Raw genomic sequence first — 27,130 nt, 5'->3', positions numbered from 1 at the left:
AACTTTCTTTCTTATATCTTTTCCATCTTGTTTGCAAACCCATTGACATCCATTCCATTCATCACTATAAAACATCCTCTGCAAGTTTCTATGTTGGGAAATCATTGCAATGTCAAAAAATGAGTTGCAAATCTAGTGATGGTAGGCCTAACAAGATCCTTACCCCCTGTGTTTTTCCTCGTCAGGCTCAAAATACACGAGTGATTGTAGATATACTTTGTTATGCTTTTGGCATGCTCTGTAGTGTTCTTGATCCAATCTATTTTACCAATATCCTCAAGCATGAGGTCTATGCAATGTGTAGCACATGGGGTCCAAAAGATGGTTTTGTGTTTTCCTCTAACATTTTGCGAGCAAGAACATAGTTATAGATATTATTTGTGATGATCTGAACAACATTAGCCATCCCCACCTCTTCAACAACCTCATTCAAAAGCTGAAACAAGTGTGCATCTTTCATCTTATCAAATGCATCAACTGATTTTAGAAACATGGTTCCCTATGGGCAAAAGACAAGAAAATTTATAATGGTACGATTCATTTGTTCAATCCATCCATCTGACATGATGGTACATCTTGTTTTCCCCCATGATCTTTTGAAATCTTTCAAATATTCGTCAATGGACATAACCTCCTTTTGCAAAAGAGATCCCCTTAATTCATGCATAGTAGGTCCTTTGAAGCCCTTTCCAACAACAAATATGGCATCAAACATAGGTTCATAACAAAGGAGATATCAGCATTGAATGGGACATCAACATCATACCACCATCTAGCTATGTAATCACAAGTAGTTTCTCTCAATTCTTTATTCAAATGTCATCTAAAGTAGTTTAGATTTGACCTCTATTAGCTTTAGAACCATGCATGCTATCAGAGGGAGAGGAGGGTGTGATTGTGAAATAAATTTTGATAACAGCCTTCTTTTTAATTTTACCCTTACGATTTTCTTGAATAGACTCCAAAGAGGGAGGAACAAAGCGAAAATGGTTGGATGCATCAGTGCAAGGGGTAGATGAAGAGCCCTCATAATCAAAATGGGATCGACAGCCATCATGTGTTTTATACTCCTCTTCCTCCCTATTTCAGCCTCTATTTCTTTTTGCCTAGCTTTTTCTTCCTCAAACTTCTCAAATTTTTCTGGCAACTCCTTCCTAATTTCCCCAATATGTTTTATTGGTGGTGCACATGGGACAATTTGGCCTCTAATACCATCCAAGTGTTGTTTCATCTTGTGAATGCCCCATCCACTCCCTTAATTCTTTTATAACAAAATTTTCAATGCATTTGATTATCAATCACCTCAGCATATGCCCAAGCAATGCCTTTCATTCTAGGAGCCATTTTCTGATATTTGGAAATGAAAGGACAAAATACAAAAAAAAACAAAACAAAAAACAAAAAGAACAAAAAAAAACAACAACTCTTCAGTATTCATTTTTTCTAAAAAAAAATTATCTTTTCAATTTGCAAATTTGCAAAAAAAAAAAAAACAAGGGCAGATTTGAGAAGTGGAAAAAAAATAACTATGCTCCAAAAACCAACTCCAACTCTTCATAAACTCCTCACAAATGCTCACACAAATGCAATGAGATAGTCGTGAGAAAATGTGAGGGGGTTGTGTCACTTTTATAGGCTTGGGAGAGGGGTAGAGACATTAAGAAAAACAAAAAAAAATCTGTGTTTCAAGTCTGAGTTGTCGCCTTTTCTCCCCGCGGACTATCTTGGCCGGTTTAAGACGGGCTCAGCCACACCAGCCAGTTCGTTACCGAACCGACCGAGTCGATGTTCGTCTCAAGTGGTTTAGTAACAAACCGGCTGTCGGACTAGTTTTTCTACCTAGTTAGCCTGGACAGGGGTTTGGCTCAGTCTACCAAGCCAAACCTGATTCAGACTGGCCTGGTTTTAAAACTATGCACAAAATAACAATATCTACATTGATTAATCACAGTTGAGAACATATATTTTAGTATAAAAACTTAAATGAAAAACTAGCTTTTGGTGACAATGTTTAGTTTTTAGTTTCAAATCATTTAGCATATCTAGTATCTTCTGCATCCTCTCCTCTTTGTTCAAATGCCTTTTATGATATTTTTAAAGGATATGAATAACGTTATGGTGGAAATTTAATCATCCTCGCCTTTTTATTTCTCAATTCCTTAACATTCTTCTCTCTTATTTCGTTATTCATTTTTTTCCCATTCCTTTATTTAATTTCTTAATATTTGAGTGGTCTTTTTTTCACTTTTTATTTATAAGAAGTTTTATGCCATTCATTTTTGGTTCATTTTGGATTAACAATATGGAGCCACTCTCTCTTCGCTGAATGGGATACTTGAGATACTTTTTAGGTGAATCTATGAAAATGGATCACATTTTTTGGCAACCAAGGCTATTGAAAATAATCTAGAGATCATGTTAATTGAGGTTTTAAGTTCTTGATCAAGGTTTTAAACCATAATAAGTGGTTTAATTAAGAAAGAATCTAGATTGAGGGCTTCTAAAATCCTTTGATCTAATTGATTGAGGTATTTTAAAACCCTTGGTCAAGGGCTTAAAAGTCCAATAATCTTCAATATTTTTATAGGTTTTCGTAGAGATGCAGCTACCAAAAGGTTACACATTAAATGGCATTGAATTTGTTGACACCTAATCATAGGGATTGGGTAAACAATTGTAAATAGTGTAAATAATTAATAAGAGAAAATGAAGAGTCATCAGGAGATGAAACTCAAGAGTCACTCCCTCATGTATATAACTATGAACAGCTCAAATGAATAAACAGATTCTCATTTGAGGAGTTACCTCCTGGCCTGAGGAGTTAACTCCTATTCTGCCTATGTTCCAGAACTGGCACCTTTGTTATACTCCTGAAGCCTGAACCCACCTTCCATACACTGTCATATGCATTTTTGGCCCATATTCTAGGCATACCTCGATTGTGCCTCCGTCCTCCATATCTAGAGACTCAGGTTGAATACGTTGAATGCTGGTGACTCTGTTGAATGTCGGAGACTCCTCTCCTCCGAACAGTCGGCCCTTCGTCATTTGTTGAGAGCAACAGAGCATGCTTGAAGTAGTCCCGGAGGGTGTCTGGTATGGAGAAAGGTGATGTATGTTGCCTCTATGTTAAATATTTTTTAAATACTGCGATAGCATTTTGCTTATATAAATTGTATGAGCTGACTGTACAGGAGCAGTTACCATATCACAAGTAATAGCGTTGTTGTTATTTGTAACGTTGCCCATACCTCTTCTCCACATATATCCAACCTCTCCACATATATACGGCCCTGTTGAAAATGCAACAAGATGATGGAGCTTAGTGAAAAGAAGTCGCCTTCACTAAGTGGGCCTGCAGACTATTTTTGGCGCAAAGTCTATTTTTAGACATATGGATCATCGTCTATGATTTGCGGGATGCTATTTGTGGATGATTGGTCATGTTGGTAAAAATAGATGGACTTCTATTTTTAGACATATGGGCGGAGTCTATTTTTAAACTGCCAGTCTAAAAATAGAACAGTCGAATATTATTAGCTCTTAATAATATTTGGACTATAAACATTATCTTATCCTCTTGCAGCACTTCAGTTCGAGCTACAGATGTGGCACATGCAACTGCCAGAAGGAAATACGCTTTTTTTATGGGTTAGTTGAGCTATTGCATGATGGACTTCAGTTAGAACTCAAGTGATTGAGTTTGGTGGAGTTGATTGAGGAGTTTATGGAGTTGTCTTCAGTTTGACCTAGTTGAACTAGTTGTATTTAGTCTAACTGCAGAATACACTAGTGATGAGTGATGTGAATTAATTATTAATTAATTCACTCATTATTAACTCATAAAGCAACTAAAGAATACATCAGTTAACTCAGTGCATGGACAGTTCAGTGGAGACAGGTGTTAGAGGTGGAGACTACTATCAGTTGTGACTATAGCTGTGCATGAGATTTGCACAATCAATTATTGAGATTGCCAATGAGGATTGCGCAGTACAAGCGAAGGAAAACGAGCTTGGATCATCCCTATTCTCACATTGGATTGCGCAGTAGAGGCAGGCAAACAGCGGAGGAGATTTGAACCTGTGACTTGATTCAGATCTGAGCTAGTTTGTGTGTAATAGGTGGAGATAGTACTGAGTACTTGTGAGGAGTATTGTACTATGTATTGTTACATGTTATCTATCATTATAATATACAGATAGTTGGGGGTTTTCAGTTGTATGCTTTCCCCGTTTACATACTATGTTAATGTGCACATGCGATTGATGTTTCATTGGTTTTTGATTCCGCAAATTTATGATCAACGTAGAGGAGGTTATGTATTATGCATGCATTCCGCAAATAGTGTATAATCGGGATAATCTCTGTGAATAAGTATATCCGCTACCCACTATCCACTTCACAACGCCAGTCCAGGTATCATAAAAGTTTTTCGTGCTCCTTCCCTCACGATGTGTGATAATACCTCCATGCTGTCACATACAGCCTCTCCACATACTTCTACTAACATACACAGCCGACTCCCGCTGCCATATGCCCTCCCAACATCCCACTCGGCCCTTGGCATTAATACCATTACTCCCCATCGTTATCTGGTAATTCATTTCCTCGGTTAATAATAACGTGTCCAGCGCATTTCTTGTTTCATATACATAAACGTTGGTATAAATATAACGCTAATACATGTATACATTGTTTCATTTATATTTCCCTAGTCAATCAATGTGAAATATGTGATATATAACTGTGATATCACAATTTTTTTTTAATATCTCATTGTGCCTCCAATGAGCCCTCCGCCTATATAGCCCTTCCTCATATATACTTCTGTTATATACATTAGAATTGTAGTTTTTTACAACCAGAAGTGCAATTTCTTATAGCGTATTGGCAGAAAAAGTACATTTTTTTTTTACAGTACACAGATTTCTAAAATGCATTCATTGATATCTATTGTGGGAGTGGTTCTCACCGGCAAGGAGAACTATCCAGAATAGTCACGGAAAATCAAACACATTCTCATTTTTAATGAGTTGTGAAAAGGAGTGTGTGTTGTAGATAGAGACAAAAAACCATAACAGCCTACCTTAGACAAGGAATTCGCCATTTGGGAAAATAAGAATGGCAAGGCTTATGCCTTGATTGCAACATCAGAAAATGAAGAGGTGAGTCACCATATTTCGACATTTTCAAATGCTTTCGAAGCCTTACAAAAACTTAAGGAACTCTATGACTCACACGTTGCACTTGAACTTGTTCAACTCATGATTAAATTGTTCAGCCTTGAATTACAAAATGATGATCCTCTTACTCTTGCATCAGACGTAAAATCTATTATGCATGATATCAAAGTCACTAATGTTGAACTGGACATTCCTCTGATAGCTTTTTTCAAGGCACTTTATCCCACTTACTCAAATTTTCTTGATTCATTACAAGCAAATGGAAACCTTAAAGAAATTACCTTTGACTCCCTTGTGAAAAAAATTGTTAAAAGAGAGAGATTTTGGGAAGAAGACAGCTCCTTAGTCTTCTGACGAGGTTATGTGTCTTGCACATAGATAGAAGAATCTTGCTCAAGATTTTTCCAGAGGAAGAGGTGGTCAAAGAGGAAAAGGAAGAAGAAATTTCAGAGGCAAGGGGGGTAGACACTCTCAAGGTGAAAAGTCGGATTTGCATTGCATATGTTGCAATAGAGATGGATCACCATGATGCAGCCACATGAAAGTTGCCTTGGGACAGAATTAAGCAGGAAAGAAACCAACCCAAAGGTAAAACTAATGACAAAGAGAAAGGTAAAGCCCCTGAATCCGCTCACTATGTTGTGGCACATTGTAATATTGTAGTAAACGAAGACTTATTCAATGCTTCACTTGCTTCTTGGAAAAATGATTGGTTGCTTGATTTAGGAGCAACTTGCCACATGACTTTTAGAAAAGATTTTTTTGAAGAATTTACTGACAATTTTGATGGAACAGTATACTTTGCAGACAAATCAAAGCTCAAGCCATCTGGGCTTGGCACAATCAGGCTTAAATTGTATGGTCTTCCAGACTTTCTTTTGCATGATGTTTTATATCTCCCACAGTTGAAGACAAACTTGTTATCCTTGGTCCACATCCGCCAGCAAGGACACTCCATTCATATGTTTGATGGCAAGGTTGAGGTGAGAAAAGCATTAGATCACTCACTTGTCATGACAGGGATAGAAGAAGAAAGGCTTCTCAAGCTGCAAGGTACCTCTACTCGTGCACAAAATTTCTCATACAATTCTCATTATGATGAAGCTACATTTCCATCAAGTTTATTGTAGCATGCTAGATTTTGAAACTTGAACTATGACAGCGTCTACTTGTTGAAGAAAGATTGTGTTACTAGTTTGCCTACAATTCCTAGTAAACTTAAGCAATGTGATGCTTGCATTCTAGGAAAGCATAGCAAACAATCTTTTCATGATTCACATTCCAGAGCACATAGAAAACTTGAACTCATTCATTCATATTTGTGGTCAAATGCTTGTTCCTTCTGCAAATGGAAATAAATAAATGACATTTATTGATGACTACTCCAGAATGTGTTGGGTTTATTTATTGAAGAACAAATCTGACACTTTTCAAACATTCAAGAACTTTCATACATGGATTGAAAATGATGCACAATCTCATATTGTCTCTATTCGCACTGATAATGGAAAAGAATACACTTCAAATGAATCTGAAAACTATCTTCGCCAACATGGGATCAAACATCAAACAATTGTGCCTTATAATCCCCAACAGAACGGAGTTTCTTTGAACAATGTAAACTTTGAAATGGGAAATATAAACTCAAAACGGGAACTCTGGCCAAAAAACCCCGTAAAAACATCAAAAACAGTGCTAAAAACGAAAAGTGTTGGTGCTAGAATAACACTTTATTTCTTTCCTAGGGTAAATTTTCAACATGTTTTAAAAATGGCGGTGAAAACCAATTTTTTGTGCAAAAATTGTCCAAAAAACACTCTCAAAACGAAAAGTATTGACATTGGGATAACAAAAAAAATTTCAAAAGTAAAATTTCAACATTTTGAAATAATTGCGTAAAATATGTTATCATGACCCTGAAAACCATTAAAATTTCAAAAAAATAAAATAAAAATCAATCAAACATAAAAAAAAAAAAAAAAAAAAAAAAAAAAAAAAAAAAACCAAAACAAAACAAAAAACAAATAAATAGTAAAAAAAATATTTAAAAAAAACAAACAAACAAAACAAAAAAAAAAAAAAAAAAAAAAAAAACTATAAAATTAAGTAAGTAAATATAAAAATTAAAAAAACATTAAAAAAAAAAAAACTAAAAAATTAAAAACAAATTAGATTTAAAAAAATAATAATAATAATAATTGGAAAATTAACAAAAATAAAAAAACTAGTAAAATTAAGATTAAAATGTTGATTACTTAAAAAATATATATATATATATATATAAGAGACAAAAAAAAATATATTCAAAAAAAAAGAAGAAGAAGAAAGAAAGAAAGTGTTAAGTAAAAATAGGTTAATATTAATTTTACTAGTTAACAAACAAAAAAATAAATAAAAATTGGTTAATTCTCTATTTTTGTTTAATCTAGTTTGTTTTTAAATTTTTATTTTTTTCCCTATTTATTTTTATGTTTTTTTAATTTTTCTATTTTTAGTTACTTAACTATATATATATATATATATATATTTATTTTCCAAAATCTTTTATGGTTTATGAAAAAAAAAAAAAAAAACAAAAAACAAAAAAAAAACAAAAACATCTTTTATTTTTTTGTTTCTCTTTTTTATATATTTTTTTATATTTTTTTTAGTTAATCAACATTTGAAAAAATAAAAATAAAACTTGAAAATTCGTTAAGTAATCATAATTAAAAAAAAAAAAAATGGACATAATAAATTTTAAAGTGTGAAAAAAAATCCTCTAAAAAAAAGGTATGTTGCATCTACATGTTTCAAAATCAGCATGAAAATCACTAATATTTAAAAACAAATATTTATATTTGATACATAAAAAAATTTAAAATGTCAAAAATATGCGCCCAACAAAAAGAAGCGTATTCTGCTTAAACACTTTTGAAAATCAGGTCACGTTTTTACTAACTCTACGAAACGGGTAATCGTATCGGTTATTTAAAATGCCAAAAACTATGCTCTAAAAAAAATGTGTGTTTTGCATCGCCCCTTTTCAAAATCGGGTCAATTTTTTGCTATCTCTATGAAACGGGTAAAAATATCAGTTCTCGTTTCAAAGTTTACATTGTTTTTTGTTCCCCCTGTTATGCCTTGATACCAAAGGTACATAGAATCAAACTTGGTGCAAGGAGTCGTAAATGTATCTTCTTGGGATATTCAAACACCTCCAAAGCATATCTTGTCTATGATGAATTCAATAAAAAGTTTGTTGTATCTAAAGATGTAATCTTTCTTAAATCATCCAACGCTGACAATGTTGTTGAGCGGCAACTTGATCGCTTGGATAAATTCGCAATTGAAAAATCATTTCAAGAATTTGATAATCAGATTCCACATCTTGAAGGGGGGATTCCTATACTAGATCAACCTGTGGAATCTTCTTCTGAAGCACTCTCTCCCTCGCATGAAACTCAAACCACTCATGATACTTTGAGTGATGTGATTGAGAGAATTGGGAGAATCAATTTTGATTCAGTCCCAACTCAATCAACCGAGCAGCCTGGACCATCTCAGAAAGGTCCCCCAAAGTCGCTGACAAAGACACTTGAATGTGTTCACCCTTATGAGGTTGGAAAGACAGGAACAAGAAATTCAACCCGGCAAAATGGAGGTGATGTAGATGACTCTGATTCACCTGTTGATATGGATGTTTCCTATGATTGTGAATTGAATTTGTCTATAGATTTTGAACCAACTTCCTTCAAAGAAGTCGTTTCTTATGATGAATGGAAAGAAGGGATGCAAAAGGAGTATGATGCCTTGATAAAGAATGGCACTTGGAAGTTGGTTAATCCTCCATTGGGAACCAAACCAATTGCTTGCAAGTGGGCCTACAAGAACAAGTATAAAGTTGATGGCTCACTTGACAAGCACAAAGCCATGCTTGTGGCAAAAGGTTTTGCACAGAAGGGGTCGATTATGAGGAGACTTTTTCCTCCACAACAAAATGGGCTACCATCCAGGCACTTTTTTCCCTAGCAGCTCAGAATGGTTGGAAAGTCCATCAAATGGATGTAAAAATTGCTTTCTTGAATGGAGATTTAAAAGAGAAATTTTTTATGTCCCAACTTGAAGGGTTTGTTGTGAAAGGACATGAACATAAAGTATGCAAACTTGTGAAATCATTGTGTGGCTTCAAACGAGCACCACGAACGTGGTATGAAAAATTAACTGAGCATTTTCTGAAACTCAATTTCAAACATTATGATCTTGATGATGCAACTTTGTTTGTCAAGAAAGTTGGCAAAACAATTGTATATCTTGTGATATATGTACATCTTTTGATCACAAGGAACAATGAGAGCTACATTGCATCCATAAAGAAGGAATTGAGGAAAGATTTTGAAATGACTGATTTGGGCTATGTTCATTACTATCATGGTATTGAAGTAACTCAACATCTGAAGTCCATATTCCTTTCACATCCATTGAAGGAAAAGAATTTGAAGATGCAACAAAGTATAGACAGCTTGTAAGAAATCTCAACTCTCTGACTACTACCAAACCAGACATTTCGTTTGTTGTTTGAATCCTCTCCAGGTTTATGCAAAAGCCTTGTGAGGGACATTGGTCTGCTGCAAAAAGAGGTCTACGAGATAAAATGCATCTACTTGCTAGAGAGGACTTTCAAAATGGAATGTTGTCTTGTCTACTTGATTAATAACATGAAATTTTGGTAAATTTACACTATGAAATGTTTGGTAAATTTTGGTAAATTTATCTAAATTTCTTTGGGCCACATTAAGGATATTCCTTGGGCTTAATTAGGTGCAAACAATTTGTTGTCTACCCTTTCTTCTTGTTATCGTACACATCAACCTTAATAAAACTTACAACAAATGGTTTTATTCGTTTATTTGTCTCTTTTCATCCATAATAGTGTGGTCTTGAACTTTTATGTAGCTAATTAGTTTAAACGCTAGATAACCCTAGAAACATCTTGCAATCCACTTTTTGGGTGTATGAAGAGTCACAATAGCTTGTTGCTCACTTGCTATAGTTTGTCGATCCAAATTAAAGAAGTTTATTGAGAGTTCAATTTTCATTAGTTTCCCTGAGAGTTGAGGCAAGATGATACCAAGTTAGGTGGTCTCAAGAGGGCTTGCATACAAGCTTGTTACTTCTCTATCATTCCCTTTTATCACTTTAAATACATGACCATCGAAAGTGTGGGTGGCCTTAGGCTTTTGTCAAGTCACAAAGAGACGAGTTACCAACATCTAGGGTTCACTTAATCACTACATGGGTAGGATCTATCACACGTAACAAATTTTACTTATAACTTCCTAGATGGGGTGCATGCAACGCAAGAAAGTGGGGGACATGTAGTCGCTATCCCACCAGCTAATGCATTAGTGGGAGAAGGAAACACGCCCCCCCAAAGTTTCCCGATGTCATGTAGCACACACGAGGTAATGAATCAAATCATCATCCGACGAGTTGGTTTAGCATTCATTGTAGCATTCAAATGATCATTGAAAGTGAAGTTAGCACAAGTTCTTGTCGAAGTTTCACGACAAGTTGTACCATTCTCATGGGTGAACCAACCCACCATTGTCTCTTCACCCATTCAGCATTCAATCGGCAAACATTCAACGAGATTTCATTCTTGGATATTAGCCTTGAGGAGGAGACCCTATCATTGTACCCAGTGTACAGTGTGGGGTGGATTTATCATTCCAGGCATGAGAAATTTCAATCGTGTAGGACTTCTAAATTTCCTTATTCTTAGTTATTAATAAGATGCACTTAGCCCCCACATACACAAGAAAAAAAAACAAACTACGCTGGTTGTTTCCTCTACCCTCACCATGGTTTGTTATTCCTCAAACACTTCCATACTCACTCAGTTGTGTGGTCCAGTCCTTCATGAAGTTGTCTTCTCCATTTGACAGGCAAACGTCTCTGGCCACCCTTGACCTCCCAAACAAGTTGCCTCCATGCCCTAGTAATTCAAGTTGGCTTAAGTGTGCTACAATTTCCTTATTACTAATATGCAACTCTAATGTTTTTCTTCTGTCCAAGTCAACAATCATCACTTTCGTAGACAACTTCAAAGCTGTGTGTTCATTCTAAATATCCTTCACACTATATATGGGTGGTATGTCCAACTCTCTTGAAACTCTAATTCATGAGTATTAAAAATATTTAATTCATAATCGACATTAATATTAGGTCATATGCACAACATGCGACAACTTGGTTGTGAAATTTATAAATTAAAAATACTCAATTTCAAAAATATCAGACCAAAAATATTGACATTTATCATTTGCCAAGGTTACTTTTCATAAGAATCGAACTTATAATATGCCAACATAACAAAGTAAAACTACCCCAATAAAAAACAAGCAAAATCAACCTCGATTCTCCAATAACATTAACACCATCCTTTATTATTAGAATGAAAATTAAAAATAATCATTTCAAAAGATCAAACCAAAAAATATTGACATTTATCATTTGCCAAGGTTACTTTTCATAAGAATCGAACTTATAATATGCCAACATCATAATGTGAACATCAAGTCAACATCGATTCTCCAAGAAGATTAACACGATTCATTATCAGAATGAAACTGTTTTAGGGCTCACTCATTCACCAATATGATTAACAACAGTAATGTAATAATGTGAACATGAAGTCAACCTCGATTCTCCAATAAGATTTAACACCATTCATTATTAGAATAAAACTGTTTTAGGGCTCACTCATTCACCAATATGATTAACACCATTCATTATAGCATGAATCTGTTTTCGAGCGATCAGTCTCTAATTTTTCACCATAATTGCCTTTTGCCGCGAACTTTGTTTAAACAAAATTTCAAATAATCATAGTCCCTAACACCATTCATTACTAGTATGAATCTGTTTTTGAGCGACCTGTCTAATTTTTCACCGTAATTGCCTTTTGCCACGAACTTTAATTTCAAGTAACCATAGTCCCTAATTTTTAACCAGAGTCTAATTTTTCACCATAATTGCTTTTTGCCACGAACTTTGTTTACACATAATTTCAAGTAATTAATCATAGTCCCTAATTTTTAACCATGGTCTCTATTTTTTCACCATAATTGCCTTTTTGCCACGAACTTTGTTTATAATTTCAAGTAACCATAGTCCCTAATTTTTAACCGTCAAATTTTAGTGCCATCAAATTTACCATAGACAAAAAATTAGACAATGCAGCACTCGCACAAACATCAAGACAATATAACCCTGGAATATACCTTGCACAAACACGAAGACAATACAAAATCTCAAATTTACCCCCTACACACATATCAAGCCAAAATACAAATCTCAAATTTGATGTTAACAGCGCATCGTTAGCAGCATAGCATCTTGTACAATCGAACCATACATGTAGCTCTCTAGCTACGCTCGCAAAGATGGGGCACCAAAGGGCATCACAACAATCGTTTTCATCAAAAATCCAATTTACCATCCCCAACTATTCAAATATCAGATCTAAAACATCAAACTATAAAGCAGACAGAATATGAGAAACAGTAGATTGTGTATTGCTTACAGAAGTCACCTTTTCTGAAGAGTTCACATAATAACTAGCGTACTAAAGTATAAATTTATACACATCATTTTTTCATTTGAAAATGAGAAACAGTTAATTCAGACTGACTAATTCTGACTAATTCGCCACTTTCACATTCAGTTGTGATAGACTAGAGTCTACATTTTCAATTTAGTAAAATCATCACGTGAAGCTCCTTGCAATACTAATTACCGCAAATAAACTCGCTGATAAATAATAACAAAATAATTTACTTTCATGCAACAATGATACATAACACGGCTAAGTGGCAATGAACATGCGATAAAATCCGTTAGAATTATAATATCATAAAACCTGATTCAGAATAAGATTACAGCATTAAGTACTTCAAACTTCTGAATTGTACAATAGCTCTATAGAGTAAATACTTGTTTTTCCTTGTGTTTGCAGAACATTCGTAACTTTAAAACCCAAACGATATTAAACCAAAATAGATATGAAAAAAACTAAAAAAACGTGTGTAGACCATCTAGTCACACATTACTGATAATACATCATTTGTTGCCGCATAGCAGCAGCAGCTGCTGCTGCTGGTGGGAGTCCAGCACCAGCCTGAAAATTATCATATACATTTTGATTGCCTGCAGGACCAACCACTCCCATGGGACCATGTCCAAGGCCCAGTCCCAATCCTTGCTGAGCAGATAATGGCAATAGAGGCTGGCCTCCTCCTGCCTGGCTCATGTTCAACTGCCGATATGCAAGAATATCAGCAGCCGAGTAACCTTGGTTCAACCCTTGAGCGGGAACAAGGGCCCCTGGAAAAGGTGCTGATGGTGGAGGGAGAGCATTAGAGCTAGCTCCTGGAGGAGTGGGTTTGCTACCCCAAGAACACTGCAGAGAAAAAACAAAAACTTCGTGTCAGATTCATAAAAAAAAATTACCGAAAAGCACAAGCAATTTCTAACAATATGATGCTGCATCTACAAAAATTGGGCATACTTTGATAGACTTTCCACCAATAACTCTGCCATTAGCCAGCTGAATGGCTAGAGCAGCTTCTTCATGGCTTCGATAACGGACAAATCCAAAGCCCTTGTCCCTTTGAACACGGACATCCTCAATAACGCCCACATTCAAAGAAAGAAACTGCCTGTGTAATTCAGTCTGGGTAACCTGCAAAATTATATTACAGAGGATCAGCTTGAAGCCCAACTTTTGTATCATGCAAAACAGGACTATTATCAGCTTGACTTTATGTAGCTAAGTGTTACCTCATGCGGCAAGTTTCCAATATAAACAGTTGTGTACAAAGGATTGTTTTCTGGTCCTGAGGTTTGGGCACCACCTTTTGGCTGGCCTCCTGCAAAAACAAGCTTTTGAATGTTAATTAAATAACAAGTTTGAAAATAAAATGACAAAATATGTAAGATAATCTCCTGAACTCGACCTGTTACACCCGCTGTAGTTCCAGCTGAAATATTGAGATCTGCACTACCATTGGCTGAAGTATTATTTGATGCATTTGAAGCAAATTGCATTTCAGAGTTCTGTTTGTCATCACTTGGATTTCCAGAGCTTGATTTGGTTGCCCAATTACACCGAATAGTTCTACTCCCAAGAGTTTTTCCTGCAGTAAATCAACCACATATATTGGTCAATTTTGAAGCATTGAAAAAGAGAATATACAATAGGATTGTTTCAAGGAACTGATGTCGGTCAATCCAGAATTTAAGAAGAAAAAAAATCCATCATTAGAGGAACCAAACAGATCTTGATGGCTGAGTGTAAATCAGATGGTTCCAACTTCACATATAGTGGGCAATTTTGAAAAATTGTCGAAGAGAATGTACAATGGGATTCTTCTAATTTTTGTAGTGGACTTGGACCCATCGGATTTACACTCAGTCAATCAAGAAAAAGAAAAATTCCAACATCATTAGATGAACCAAATAGTTCTTGATGGCTGAGTGTAAATACGATGGGTCCAAATCCACTACAAAAATTAAAAATAGACACAAATATCATGAACATGCCTTGGCATTCTGCAATATCCATGCATTTTTGAATTTTATAAGAAAATATTACTAATTATTCTGGAGTCTTACCTGTCATCTGGTTTATAGCATTATCAGCATCCTGCACCAATGGAGAAGTCAGCAACCTTAAACAGGGAAAAAGACAAATCACAACTGCTTTATTTACTCTTTAACTTTTGTACCTGCTGATTCCTAAAGGAAACAAAACCAAATCCCCTTGATCTGCCAGACTTTTGATCCCACATAACCCTTGCATCTCTGCATTATATAATGACATAATTCATCACAGATATAAATTAGCTTACTTCAACTGAAATCAATCATAACAAACATTATAAACCTAACCTTCAAAATGAACATTAAATCGAATCAACTACAAGGTTCCATGAGAACTTACGAACAAGTTGGATATATAGAAAAGGCAGCAAAGAGAGCTGCATCTGTAACCTCTGGGCTGAGATCACCAACAAAAATACTGTAGTGACCTGAAAATAAAATCATACTGCAAAATCTGAGAAACATTTATCATCAAATTTTAATAATGCAGCCAAATGACATCAAAAAATTGCACCAATGGCACACTTAACAGTGCCCCTACAACTACATGAGAATGCAGACAACAAATATTGACTACTTTAATTTAAGAAAGAGAAGTTCCACAAAAATTTTAACCTGTCGTGTCTTCCCTTTGCCCGCTTGCATAAGCCCAGTTGACTTTAATGGGCTGACCAAAACTACATAGCCACACAAGATTGATCAGCAGTTGCTACTTACACAGTAATCATGAAATTAGTGTACTAAAGTGTAAAGAAGCTTCTGACATTTAAAAAGGAGATAAATTAAACAAAACAAAACAAAAAAAAAAAATATATATATATATATATATATGCCTTACATTTGTCTTCCATTAAGAGTTAAAATGGAGTTTGCTGCTGATCTATGATCATAGTAGTCCACAAACCCATAGGATGACTACAACAAAAGAAAATCGAATGATCAGCTCAAAAAATTTTACAATATCAAAATCAATTTCAGAAAGGGTTATAACAATTAGTTCCAGCTCCAAAGCAGCCCACTAATTACAGGCCTCCTACTTAAAGATTTTAGAGTTATGGATCCATGCTAGTTCATTTTTTAAGTGGCTTTCAATATGATTGCAAATAAAGGACAAAATTAAGAAGAACAAGAAACGGTGTGACTAAGGCATAACTCTAAGAAATAATACATTACCTTTTCTTTCTTGATAAGCTTGCATCCCTCCAGTGGCCCAATACCAGCAAACACCTCTGCAAGAAGGCTTTCTGTGACATGTATACTTATGTTACCCACATATCTGCATCAGAAGTAGCATTTTAGTAAGATAGATGAAACTAACAAATACAGATGATGAGAATCAACTGTTTTATATAGACAACAATTATTGAAATATGGGACTCTGCGAAAAAAGAAAACAAAAAGAAACATCAAAAAGTTAAAGAAGATTTTTCAGTTAAATATCCCATCTGATATCATGGTAAAATGTTTGTACAGGAGAAAAAAAAAGATGGACAAAATACCTGATATGCAGCGCATAAGTAGATCCTAGAATAATAAAAGTGAAGTAAAAATAAAAGTTGCAAATGAAGAAAAAAACCACGGACAGTGCACTCACACACTGCGGCATGCACTTGAATCAAACCCGGGTGGCAGATTTCCACTTGGAATTGGCTCAATCTGCAAAATATAAATGTAAAAAAATGCAAAAAAAGAAAATAAACTAAAAAAATTAAGCAAGCTAAACTAACATGTGATTGTTCTCAAAAAATAAGACAAGAATAGCAAAACCCAAACCCAAGTAGGCACTGATCCCAGCGCTTATTGGTAAAGTGCTATCAAGGGAAGGGGAAACTATTCAAAGATTAGCTCAATTTGCAAAATATAAATGTATTATAATGTAAAGAAAGGAAAATAAACTAAAAAATTAAGTATCATTACTATCATTAGAATTTCCTCAGTGCTTATTCCTAAAGTACTCTATTCAAAGATAAACTTTTAATAGAAAAATGAACCCAACATTAATCTGAGGACAAGGAAGAGTGACTAGATTCTAATACTGGCGAGTAGAAACTCCAATGAAGTTGAGACAAGTTCAGCATACAGAAATAACATTAAACTATTAATCTCCTATATCAAGTCATGTGACTCTAGTTAGGCTGTTATTACACATTGATATACAGTTGTTTGGCTTAGTGCAAAAGAACCAATAAAATCTGAGTTCTTTAAGGACAAGGACAACTTTCATTACATAAGTTCTTTAAGAACAACCGTAATGTTAATCTTCCAAATATCTTTATTGAATATCATGAATGAAGAGCAATGAGTCCTCAAAGTCAAACTAAATGTGGCAGTAGAGAGATGCAGAGCTCAACTGTGATGATATAAATAAATTTCTGATCTGAATTTCATTTTTGAGACCAGTCTTCTGACACTGGCATTAAAACATGTGGAAAGTGTCCTGAGATAAACCAATTAATGTCGATTTCAGTCCCTAAAAACAGCCAAGGTTGGCCAATAATTACGATAAATGAGTCTGGGCATGTCATATTCTTCATATTTTACATATACACATGTCAACAAGGGCATTGACTGGGTGACCTGTGATATCTAATTTCCAAATGCAGACAAGACTGTTTCTGGGAATGCAGAAATATAGCCACCAAGTCTATATAGAACAAATTCATGATAAAAATTGTGAATTAGTCCCGCTGATCTATTATTTCAGTGAAGGCAAACACTATTTATTCCCTCGGTAGCCCAGTTCACCAACATATACATGAGTACTGTATCAAATCATAGACCAGGTAAAAACGCAGCGAAAAACTTGTCTAATATTAGTGAGATAATGGCATTGTATCATGTCTCAAAATTCAAGAGTTCAAGATGTCATGAGAATGTGTAAAATTCGGAAAAAAATCATCCAATAAATAAAGTGCAAAAAATCATCGTGACTGCTTCATATGATAAAATACCCAAGTTACTCTTTTAGCTATAAAGTCTCTACCTGCTACATGTCTTGTGCGAAAATAAAGATATAAAACCAAGAAAGGGGAACTCAATTAGAAGGAACACACTGGTGTGGACAAGGTATCCTTCATTTGTGTAAGCTATCATGACGTGGAAATATTGTTTTGCATCAAAATAATCAAGGACCTGAACCAGCCCCAACTGCTAATTCACGCAACTGGGGCATTAAACCCTCGTACGTGAGTTGTCATTAGCACCGTCTTCACTGTGCAAAAATAAACCTATCAACTGGCTGACGAAATGTTTCATTCGAATGGATTTATAAACGCGGCTGTTGACATTCTACCCTTTGCTCAAAAGCCCGGTTCCTTAATGATCATCTTTCTACGAGTTCAGCCACGTGATCACACAAGATGGTTTGAAAACTTGGCGACTGATAATAGTAAAGACCAACCCCGGCCAACAATCAAACAAAACCCACTGCACCGAATCGACTTAAATAAAATCCCAAGCAAGCCCTAACTACGCATCATGGGTATATTCGAAAATAAAGTGCTACTTCTGACCAAACAAAACAGCGCCCAGCAAAGAACAGCCAGGGAATACCGACCAAAAACTAATCAAACACTAGAGAGAAACCCTAGTAAACCCACCATTAAAGAAAAACCCTTGCCAAAAAATTATCAGGGAAAAACCAAATCAGAAACCCTCGAGAAAACCTAAAACCCTAATGAAACCTTAAAACTAAACCCAAATGAAATTGCCATGAAAATGAAAGAAGATAACAATAAGCAAATGGGTGCTGAAAGAAAACCTAAAAGGCAAAAACCAAGCCAAGCCCTAAAACCAAGGCCCTAGGCGAAACGGCCATGAAAATGGAAAAATAAAATAAGGGTATTGTGGAATACCTGGGACAACGGCGCCAACAGGCCGGCATGATAGAGAGACTGTTGTTGTTGAAGCATAGCCTGCTGCATTAGTTGCTGCTGCTGCTTCAACCTCTGCTGCAATTGTTGGTCCGACTGAACAGCGCCGGCTTGCTGCTGGGCAATCTGCTGCAACTGTGGTTGCGATACTGCGTACATTTTTATGGCCTTGCAACCGCTGAATTTAAAAGCCCTATCGAGCTATAATGACACTACGATATAAGCCAAAAACCCGCGCGGTGCAAAACTATACACTGTAAAGCAAAAGCCTATCGGAGCGAATGCACTCCCACCTAAGAAAAAATGCGAAGAAAGTAACAAATTTGAAATGAACCAAAAATGATAAAGCTTAAGAAGTTGTGAACATTTAATCCTATTTTATAGCTTTGCTCGTGTCCGGCGATAAAGAGATAGGGGTTTTGGTAAGGGATTTGTTGGTTGTTCATGTGGTCAAAGGGGTGTACTTTGTTTTCATGAAAACCGGGGTCTTGTTATTGTATCCATTATATTTTCTTTTTTAAATATGGTTAATGTGTTTTTAGAAGAGGAAAGTTAATTATTAAGTTAGGGTATAAAATCTATATTAAGATCGCAAATGGTTTATTATATTGGTTGAAGGCAAGATATAATTACTTTGACTTTAATTAAATCTAGAAAATACTATATAAGGTTTTTATAAAATTCCTAAAATAAAAATAAAAAAATGGTTTTTCAAAAAAAATATTTTTTATTGGTGTAAAATATTGACTTGATAACTTTTTGGTTTTATTTTTTAATTGAATGTCATAGAGTGATGAGATTATCTATTTTTAATTAATCAAATATTATTAAATAAATTTCTTTAATTATGTTTTTCATTATAAAGTTTAAATATAAAACTTATAATTTGATAAGGAATGCACACTCAAAAGAAATTGACTTAAAGTGAATCTAAAATATTCGATTGCAAGTATAAACATCTAAAAATTAAAACATCATAATATATTTTATTCATTTCATTAAATTATTTATTTATTATAAATCATTTTTAATGGTGATTGTATTAAAATATTAAGTATATTCTTTTTAATCATGGTTTTTTTTCTATAGGTAAGCACCCATGGGGGATTTGAACCAGTGACCTATCGCAAAGAGTGCCTTAACAGTGCACCCATTCACCGTCAACCCAAAGCCTCATGGGCTTTTTTTAATCATGGTTTTATTATATATAGGAATGGTTTTCATATTTCAGCTTAGAAATGTTTTCAAAGAAGTTATTTAAAGTTTAAAGTCATTACAAGAAATACTTATTATTCATTAAATATATTATATTTGTTTTAATGGGAATAATATCTAATTCTCTCATGCACATGTCATGTGTTAACTCCATGTTAAATACTAGCATTTGCACCAAAAGGGTGCAAAGACACAGAAGTGTAGATGAATTTAGAGTAATGTAGAGGTAGCGTTGCAGGAAACAAGGATGTGGACGTGGAAGGCATGAGGAATGAGGAGGCGAGGGGTGGGGAAATGGGAAGGAATTGGTAAAGTAGAGGGTTGTGCGGGACATGGTTGTGTTATCGAAATCTGGCTAGTTATCGGTGCAAACAAGTGCCCTCATAGAAGCACCAAGGAGACAGAGATAGGCACAAACTAATAGGAAGACGGTGAATTAAGCAGGTAAGTAAAGACTTAGAAATTAAATTTGTTGAACTAGTGAGATGAAAGTGGAAGAAGACATATGGAAATATTGAAATTCACCCTGTCACATTGATTTTCTATGATTATGTCTTTGTTGAGGTTGGAGGGGGATGATTTTCATTTTGGCTTCTTTAAGTTAAAAAGATGGGATATATCAACACATGTGAAACACATTAAGAAACTAGAAAATGACATCAAAGATCAGTACACCATTGTTTACATGTCTAAAACATAATGCCTAGACAACTCTTTTCAAACAATCTAACCCTCCTAGGCTCCGATTATCCACTGAACACAGAAGGTGTCTTAAATAGAACTTGTTGAGAACACCCATATCATCTTGAGCTCTTGAGGTACAACATAAATTCAAGTCAATTCTATAAAATCCTTTTCCAATTCAAAACTGACACAAAGAAATGGCCTCAAAGATCCCACCAACGTCTCATAGGCACTAAACAAAAGAACAATAAACATGATTGATCATTAAAGTTTTGGCACAAATATCAAAGAAGATTGATTTTCATCAACTTTCCAATTTTTTTTTCTGCTTTGTCAATCATCATAATCCGTAAAACCCATAACTCCTTCGGCAATTCCTAGACAACAAAGAGATGTCAAAAAAAACTTGAATAGTGTGTCAAGTGGAATCCATGTACATCCTTTGTTTAAGAATAATGATAGCCTCTCTTTAACACTTTAACATGAATCCTCGAAAGTAATATCAAGCAAATGCACTCTATTCTCTATGAAATTTCAATCATCAAGATAGAGGGGAACAAGTCATCCATGAAATCGCCTAGTAAGAGTTATCCTTGCTTTGGCTTGAGAAGAGGAAGTCATTAAATGAGACTTGCATCAATTTTTTGCACAAATAGATATTCTAGTGCTTTGAACATAGATATAGTGCATGGGATAATGGAGAACCTTCTGTGATAGATTTGAACAAGCCCATAACTTCAAATTTACATCGATGGATGGAAAGATACATTGATTTGTGTTTAATGAGCAATGTCACAAGAATTGTGAAGAAAAAGTAGTCAAATCCCAAGGCCTTAGCCATTAATAAAATAAAATATTACCACATTCTATCCTAAGCTTCTTTTTTTAAATACCATTTAATCAACCCGGTGTCAAGGTCTAGAAATCTAACGCATTTCATGCCTAATCCATTCTCAACCATAAGAATTTTAATAATCATAATAATCTAATTTTAATGTCATGGCTAAGCCAACACCAAATTGGTGTTTGGGACCATCTTGTTTCTGGGACAAGGGACCCTCCCCTCACAATGATTTAATGGTATAGAGCTGTATATACTCTACCCCATTCTCGATTTGAACCTATAACCTATTAGGAAGAAACACATGTTCTTAACCATTAGGCCCACCCAAGTTGTGCATGTAGTGAACCATACTATTTTGACATGATTATATGGGAAGAATATGCTCAAATCAAAGGCAAGGACCATTATCAAGACCTTATAAGACACACAAGGATGTGATGGGCCTCCAACCCCGGATCAACCCTGATGATCAAGCCTAGATGGTAAACCTTGTTGAATAATACCTTTGCTTAATTTTACCCAATAATTGGTTTCTCACTGCTTCCTCAAGCACTAGTAGAATGTTTATGCTCAGAAATCAACAAATAGCATTTTAAGCTACACATAGAAGTACCAAGAGATTGAATATATGTATGCAAGACTGAATATATGTATCCAATACAATTACAAGTATTTTATTAAATTAATATTCATATTAATTTACATATTTTAAGTGGTCAACATTTATTTATAATAATAATAATATATTTTCAAGGTCGCAACTTAAAAGAGAAACCAAATTGCAATATGAGATAACTTGTGATGATAAAAGAAGTTTTTTTTTAGAAGAACAAAAAAATAAAAAATAAAAAGAAAGAAAGATGAAATGTAAAGGAACGTTATAAATTGTTTCATTGTCAGTCCTTTGACCTTAATGGGCAATTGGGTATGCATGCAAGTGCAACCTGTGAATAAATCTAGGGCACATTTTGTCCACAAAATTCATTATCCCAGATCAATCTTTCATTTGATAAGGTTTGACCAGGATCAACAATTGGGCTTGCAAAACCTCTTTCTTGGAATTCACTGGATAAGGCTCAAGTTTTAGGCACTACATCAATCAACCCCAATAAGTTTTAAAAGAGATGGCTCTGATGCAGTTTGCTATAATAGAACATAATTTGACTATATGCTACTACAACACTAGAAAAATACAAATTTTGCAAGATAAATTGTTGGGAAGTTGAAGTCAGTTTATACAAAGAACTCCCATAAAAAAATACAAATCAAACTATTCAAAATAGACACAGCTACAAGAAAGAATCATGTTTTGATCCAACTAAAGGCTCTAATTGATCTAATCTTCTATTCCATGCATGGTCACCCTTATCCATGCTACATGCATTAGGTCTGACTGTCAAGGTTGCAGGTTGCTGAAGTTCTAGGGGAGACCAGTCACACTCTCTATAACTCCTACCAATATGGTATCACCTCTATCATGCCATGCACCTTTTCATACATTATTCATTTCCAAGGTCCTTGTTTCCTTGGCACAATAAACACATAACCATTACAAACTTCAAAAGCTACAATAGGCAAATCTAAAATCCCAAGTTTGCACATACTTGACAAAGAGTACGACATGAACACAATAGATGATGCATGCAGTCATCCAGGACACTATCACTAACTTGCAAGTGTATTGACTAAATTTAGAAAACATTAGTGACACATACAATAATAATAAATAGTCAGCATAATGTACCATAGTTTTTTCCAATGGTATTAAGATGATCACACTTTTCCATAGAAGAATAGCACAAACAAGACAAATGCATATTCATTCCCTACCCTATGCATGACATTATGATTAGAGAAACAAATATGTACAAAATGCCAGAGAGAAGATCCACTCTATTCATTGCTTCCAATAGAAATGTCAAAGTATTGATTGCCTCACATTTGAAAAAGACAAAATCTTTAAAAAAGCACTGGAAGAGATACATTAATGTTAAATAACCCCCGAATTTGTGTTAAAAAACACCAAGCATATGCAGCCATTAAGAGAGTGAAAGCAACAGCAAGGTACAACAAGTTATACAGTTTGGTCAATTCAAAAGAAATGTAACTCGACATAGCACATATGCCAAGCAGAAAATGAATAAGACCCTAAATAAATGAATTTACATGTCAAAATGTAGAGATGATATAAAATTGTGTACTATGTTTTTCTTATATCTTGTTATAGTCACATTTTTTTAACTATACTTACTTTGACTTGTTCCTTAAATTACTAATGAACTTCCTAATTGATCTAAAATGGAGCATATTAGTAATGTTGTGCTAATTCCCCATTCAAAATAAAACCCAAGATGCTTATCATTTGCTTATCAAGTGCTTAAGGATTCACTATTTTTGCTTAATTAATTGATTCCCATGAGAGTTTCTTACGTAAATGTTATAAACAATTTAACATAAAACATATGTTGAACAACAACAAAATAACAACAAAGAACATCAAAATACAACACACAACACAGAGATTTGATAAGGAGTTCACCCCTCCTGGGCTACGTCTCCTTGGTCCAACTTCCAATGCTTAGGTCTCTCTATTATGCTCAAAATTACAACAGAAGTGTGTTTGCGATGCTCAAATGCCTTTGAAGCCTGTCTCAATGAGTTCAAAATCCTCAAAATGCTAGAAATTACTCTTTTTGCACCTAATTTGGATAAGAAGTGAAGAAGTTATGACCTCTCCCAATTCTCCCACATTTTGCTCAACAAATTCCCCTTTTCCGGCCACTAACGATCAAATTTGGCCTGAAATCTGCTATTTGGGTGAATATTTCACCGTGCAGCAGGCCATAACCTGTCGGTCGTATCGCAAATCGCAATCGGCGTAAAAACCCGACGGATGGTCTTGTGAACAAAGCAACAATTATGTGATTGTGATATCGGCGGACCCAACGGGATTATTAACCAGAATGCATAACTTATCGCATCCGAGATCCCATCTCTCATCGCAATTGGCAGAATCTTGTCGACAGTCGTAAATATGCGAGACTTGTGTGTGATTGCGATCTATGATATCGCATTGCAACCTGAACCTGTCGAGGGCCGATTACTGAAATGCCTTCCCTTCACCGATTGCGATTGTGATATGCGATTGCCTTATCGCATCACAAACCTGGCTGTTCTGGGGCCGATTTTATACACCTTCCCACTCGCAACTTGTGATTTGCGATATGTGAGGGGCAATGGCGAACTGCCACTTGGTGCCTCCTCATTCGCTAAAGGGCTTATGTCATCCAATCCTGCCATGTAGATAAGTCAAACTTGAATTTTGACTTGCTCTAACTTCTGCATACAAGCTCGAATTTGAGTGTTGTTTGCACCATTAGATTCAAAATGATGAGCTCTTCGATCTGAAGCTAAGTTTATCAAGATTCTGACACTTTAATTTTTGAGCCTAATTTTGAGCACTTGATCACTAATCAATAAAACAATATCTAAAGCTCAGAGGATTTTTCAAAGAGTCAAGAGTCAAGAATTTGATTACGCAGTTCCAAAATTATAAACTTCTAAGGAACAAAAGAAAGTTCACAAGCTCACAAACAATGGAACTCACACAAGGGTGACTGCACCTACTTTTCTCTATTATACTTTTAGGCAACATTTTCTAAACATTCATCATTTGAGTTCTAAAATTATAGCTGCATTTTTTCATCAAGAAAACAAGATATAAAACTCAAGGGATTTACAAAGACTGCAATCAAGGAGTTGTAGACTAATAAACCTCTTATCAAATGATGAATCTTATAGGCTTTTCATAGGGGTCGAGACTATGATCAATGAGTTTTAGAACTATAAATTTCTAAGGAACCAAGAAAACTCACAAGCCATAGAACTCTTACACTAGTGATTGTCCGTATTTTTTTTTCAATCCACTTAGGTCACACCTTTTAGCTTTTTTAATGTTGCTTAAATTACAATTGTACTTTTTCATCATTAAAATAATATACGAAGCAAAATCTTTTCCAAAACCTTTGAACTATAAGTTTTGGAATTATAGACCTCTTATGGGAGGTGAGAAAGGGAGAGGCAAAACAAAAAAATTTCATTTGCATTTTGTCTGCATAGCTCCAAACAACACAAAAAACAAAATTCTTTACATGAACCCTCTTGATGGGTCTTAGCCCTACCCAAAGGTTGTACTCATAATACATCAGTATTCAATATAGATATTAAAAATTTGTTTCTTGGACAGTGGAAGCATTTTGGATACTCAATTAAATATTTGATGAATGATTTTACCTTACCAACGCAGGTCCCAAAACCAACCCTTTGCATGTTCTTTCCAAATATGAAGAACGAACAACTACAATTACAAAGAATTATATCAAGATGGTGCTTTCAAATGGAAAGTTGCTCAAGTCATGAATAATAAATCTCAATGATGTGTTCAATTATGCATCTCAACATCTTGAACCTTCCACAACTACCTTTCCTTCTAGCCCCTCAATTAAATGAGAGTTTTGCAAAACATAAATGGCTTACTGAGATACTAGACAAAATCATGGTGAAAATTTTAGATAATATTAATGAATAAAGAACCACACAAACTTGTGTAATGTAATTTTAATTTGACAAGCTATTTGGTCTCCGTGGCATATATTTTTGGAATTAATAGTGCTTTGCAGTGCCTGTAAAATGGGTTATATTTTTGCTTTACAAAACACTGGAAAATACTCATACCCACCAATTAGTTCCATCCTCGTCAATCCACATTCATCACTATGCACTATTTGTTGAAAATAGCAACAAGAAATGCTAAAAATAGAAATGCTATAAATAGCATCTCAGGTATTAGTGTTGGAAATAGAAACAAGGAATGATAAAATAGAAATGCTAAAAATAGCACTGCTACAAATAGCATTTCGGGATAGATTCCAATTTTAGTTAGTCCCTGAACTAAAATTAAGAAGTAAAATTCGAATTTGATCTTTGTAGTTGTTTGTAAAGTAATTAATTAATTCATCTTGAGTTAATTAGTTGTAAGTAATCAAACATGAAGTCTATGTGAAGACATGCAACAGTTTCTCCATTGATTGAGGAAGTTATCCCTTGATTAAGGAGATCAGGATGAGTTGTACTTTGAGTTGTAATTAGTTAGCTCAGTTATCTAAGTTAAGTCCAGTTAGATTAGTTCCAACAGTTTGTGGAATTGATTGTGAGTTCAGTTAGTTAATGCATGCATGCATGTAACTGCTGCACTTTAGATAACTGAATATTCTCTCATAAATAACTCATGCATGTCAGTTCAGTCAGAGACCCAGTTGAGATTAGAGGAAGGGACAATGTACTATCAGTTGGAGGATTTTTCCTATATAGGAAACTCATCCATGCAGAAGGAATTATCTCCTTCAGGACTGCGCAATTACTTTTGAGTTTAATGTGTTGTGTGAGAGGTAAATTCACACAAGTGGCAGCATTGGACCCCAGGAGAAACTGTGCAAGGAAATAGGAGGCTTGGAGGGTAGAGGAGAAGGTTTGTGAGAAGCCTTTGACTGTCTATGAGTAGCAGAGGGATTGTATTGAGAGCTAGATAGCTTGTGAGCTAAAGCTTTGTGTAATCTGGACATATTTCCACTTGTATGATATTACAGAGATCGGGGTTTTTAGCTGAGGCTTTCCCCAGAGTATTC

At 34.9% G+C, this 27,130-nt stretch overlaps 1 protein-coding gene and 1 pseudogene across 2 annotated transcripts; both read right to left on the bottom strand.

Annotated features, from left to right (window-relative positions):
• Positions 1-13,052: 13,052 nt before the first annotated feature.
• UBP1B (oligouridylate binding protein 1B) lies at positions 13,053-19,054 on the bottom strand. Of its 2 annotated transcripts, XM_089377492.1 has the most exons (12): positions 18,686-19,054; positions 16,426-16,487; positions 16,005-16,107; positions 15,670-15,746; positions 15,447-15,508; positions 15,172-15,259; positions 14,957-15,032; positions 14,844-14,874; positions 14,186-14,365; positions 14,010-14,098; positions 13,738-13,911; positions 13,053-13,629 (listed from the first exon to the last, which is right to left on the bottom strand). In XM_089377492.1, the coding sequence occupies exons 1-12, from the start codon at positions 18,860-18,862 to the stop codon at positions 13,276-13,278; spliced, it is 1,473 nt and encodes a 490-aa protein (XP_089233618.1). In that variant the 5' UTR covers positions 18,863-19,054; the 3' UTR covers positions 13,053-13,275. The 2 variants fall into 2 exon arrangements, with proteins under 2 accessions (XP_089233618.1, XP_089233619.1); XM_089377493.1 differs by lacking the exon at positions 16,426-16,487 and having other exon boundaries at positions 18,686-18,861.
• Positions 19,055-22,735: 3,681 nt separating this feature from the next.
• LOC149226451 (uncharacterized) lies at positions 22,736-26,197 on the bottom strand (annotated as a pseudogene).
• Positions 26,198-27,130: the final 933 nt, after the last annotated feature.

The sequence above is a fragment of the Pinus tabuliformis genome, chromosome J (assembly GCF_031772625.1).
Source record: "Pinus tabuliformis cultivar Carrire ecotype Pingquan chromosome J, CPIR1, whole genome shotgun sequence".
NCBI classification, from domain to species: domain Eukaryota; kingdom Viridiplantae; phylum Streptophyta; class Pinopsida; order Pinales; family Pinaceae; genus Pinus; species Pinus tabuliformis.
This window is presented reverse-complemented; position numbering and strand designations above follow the sequence as displayed.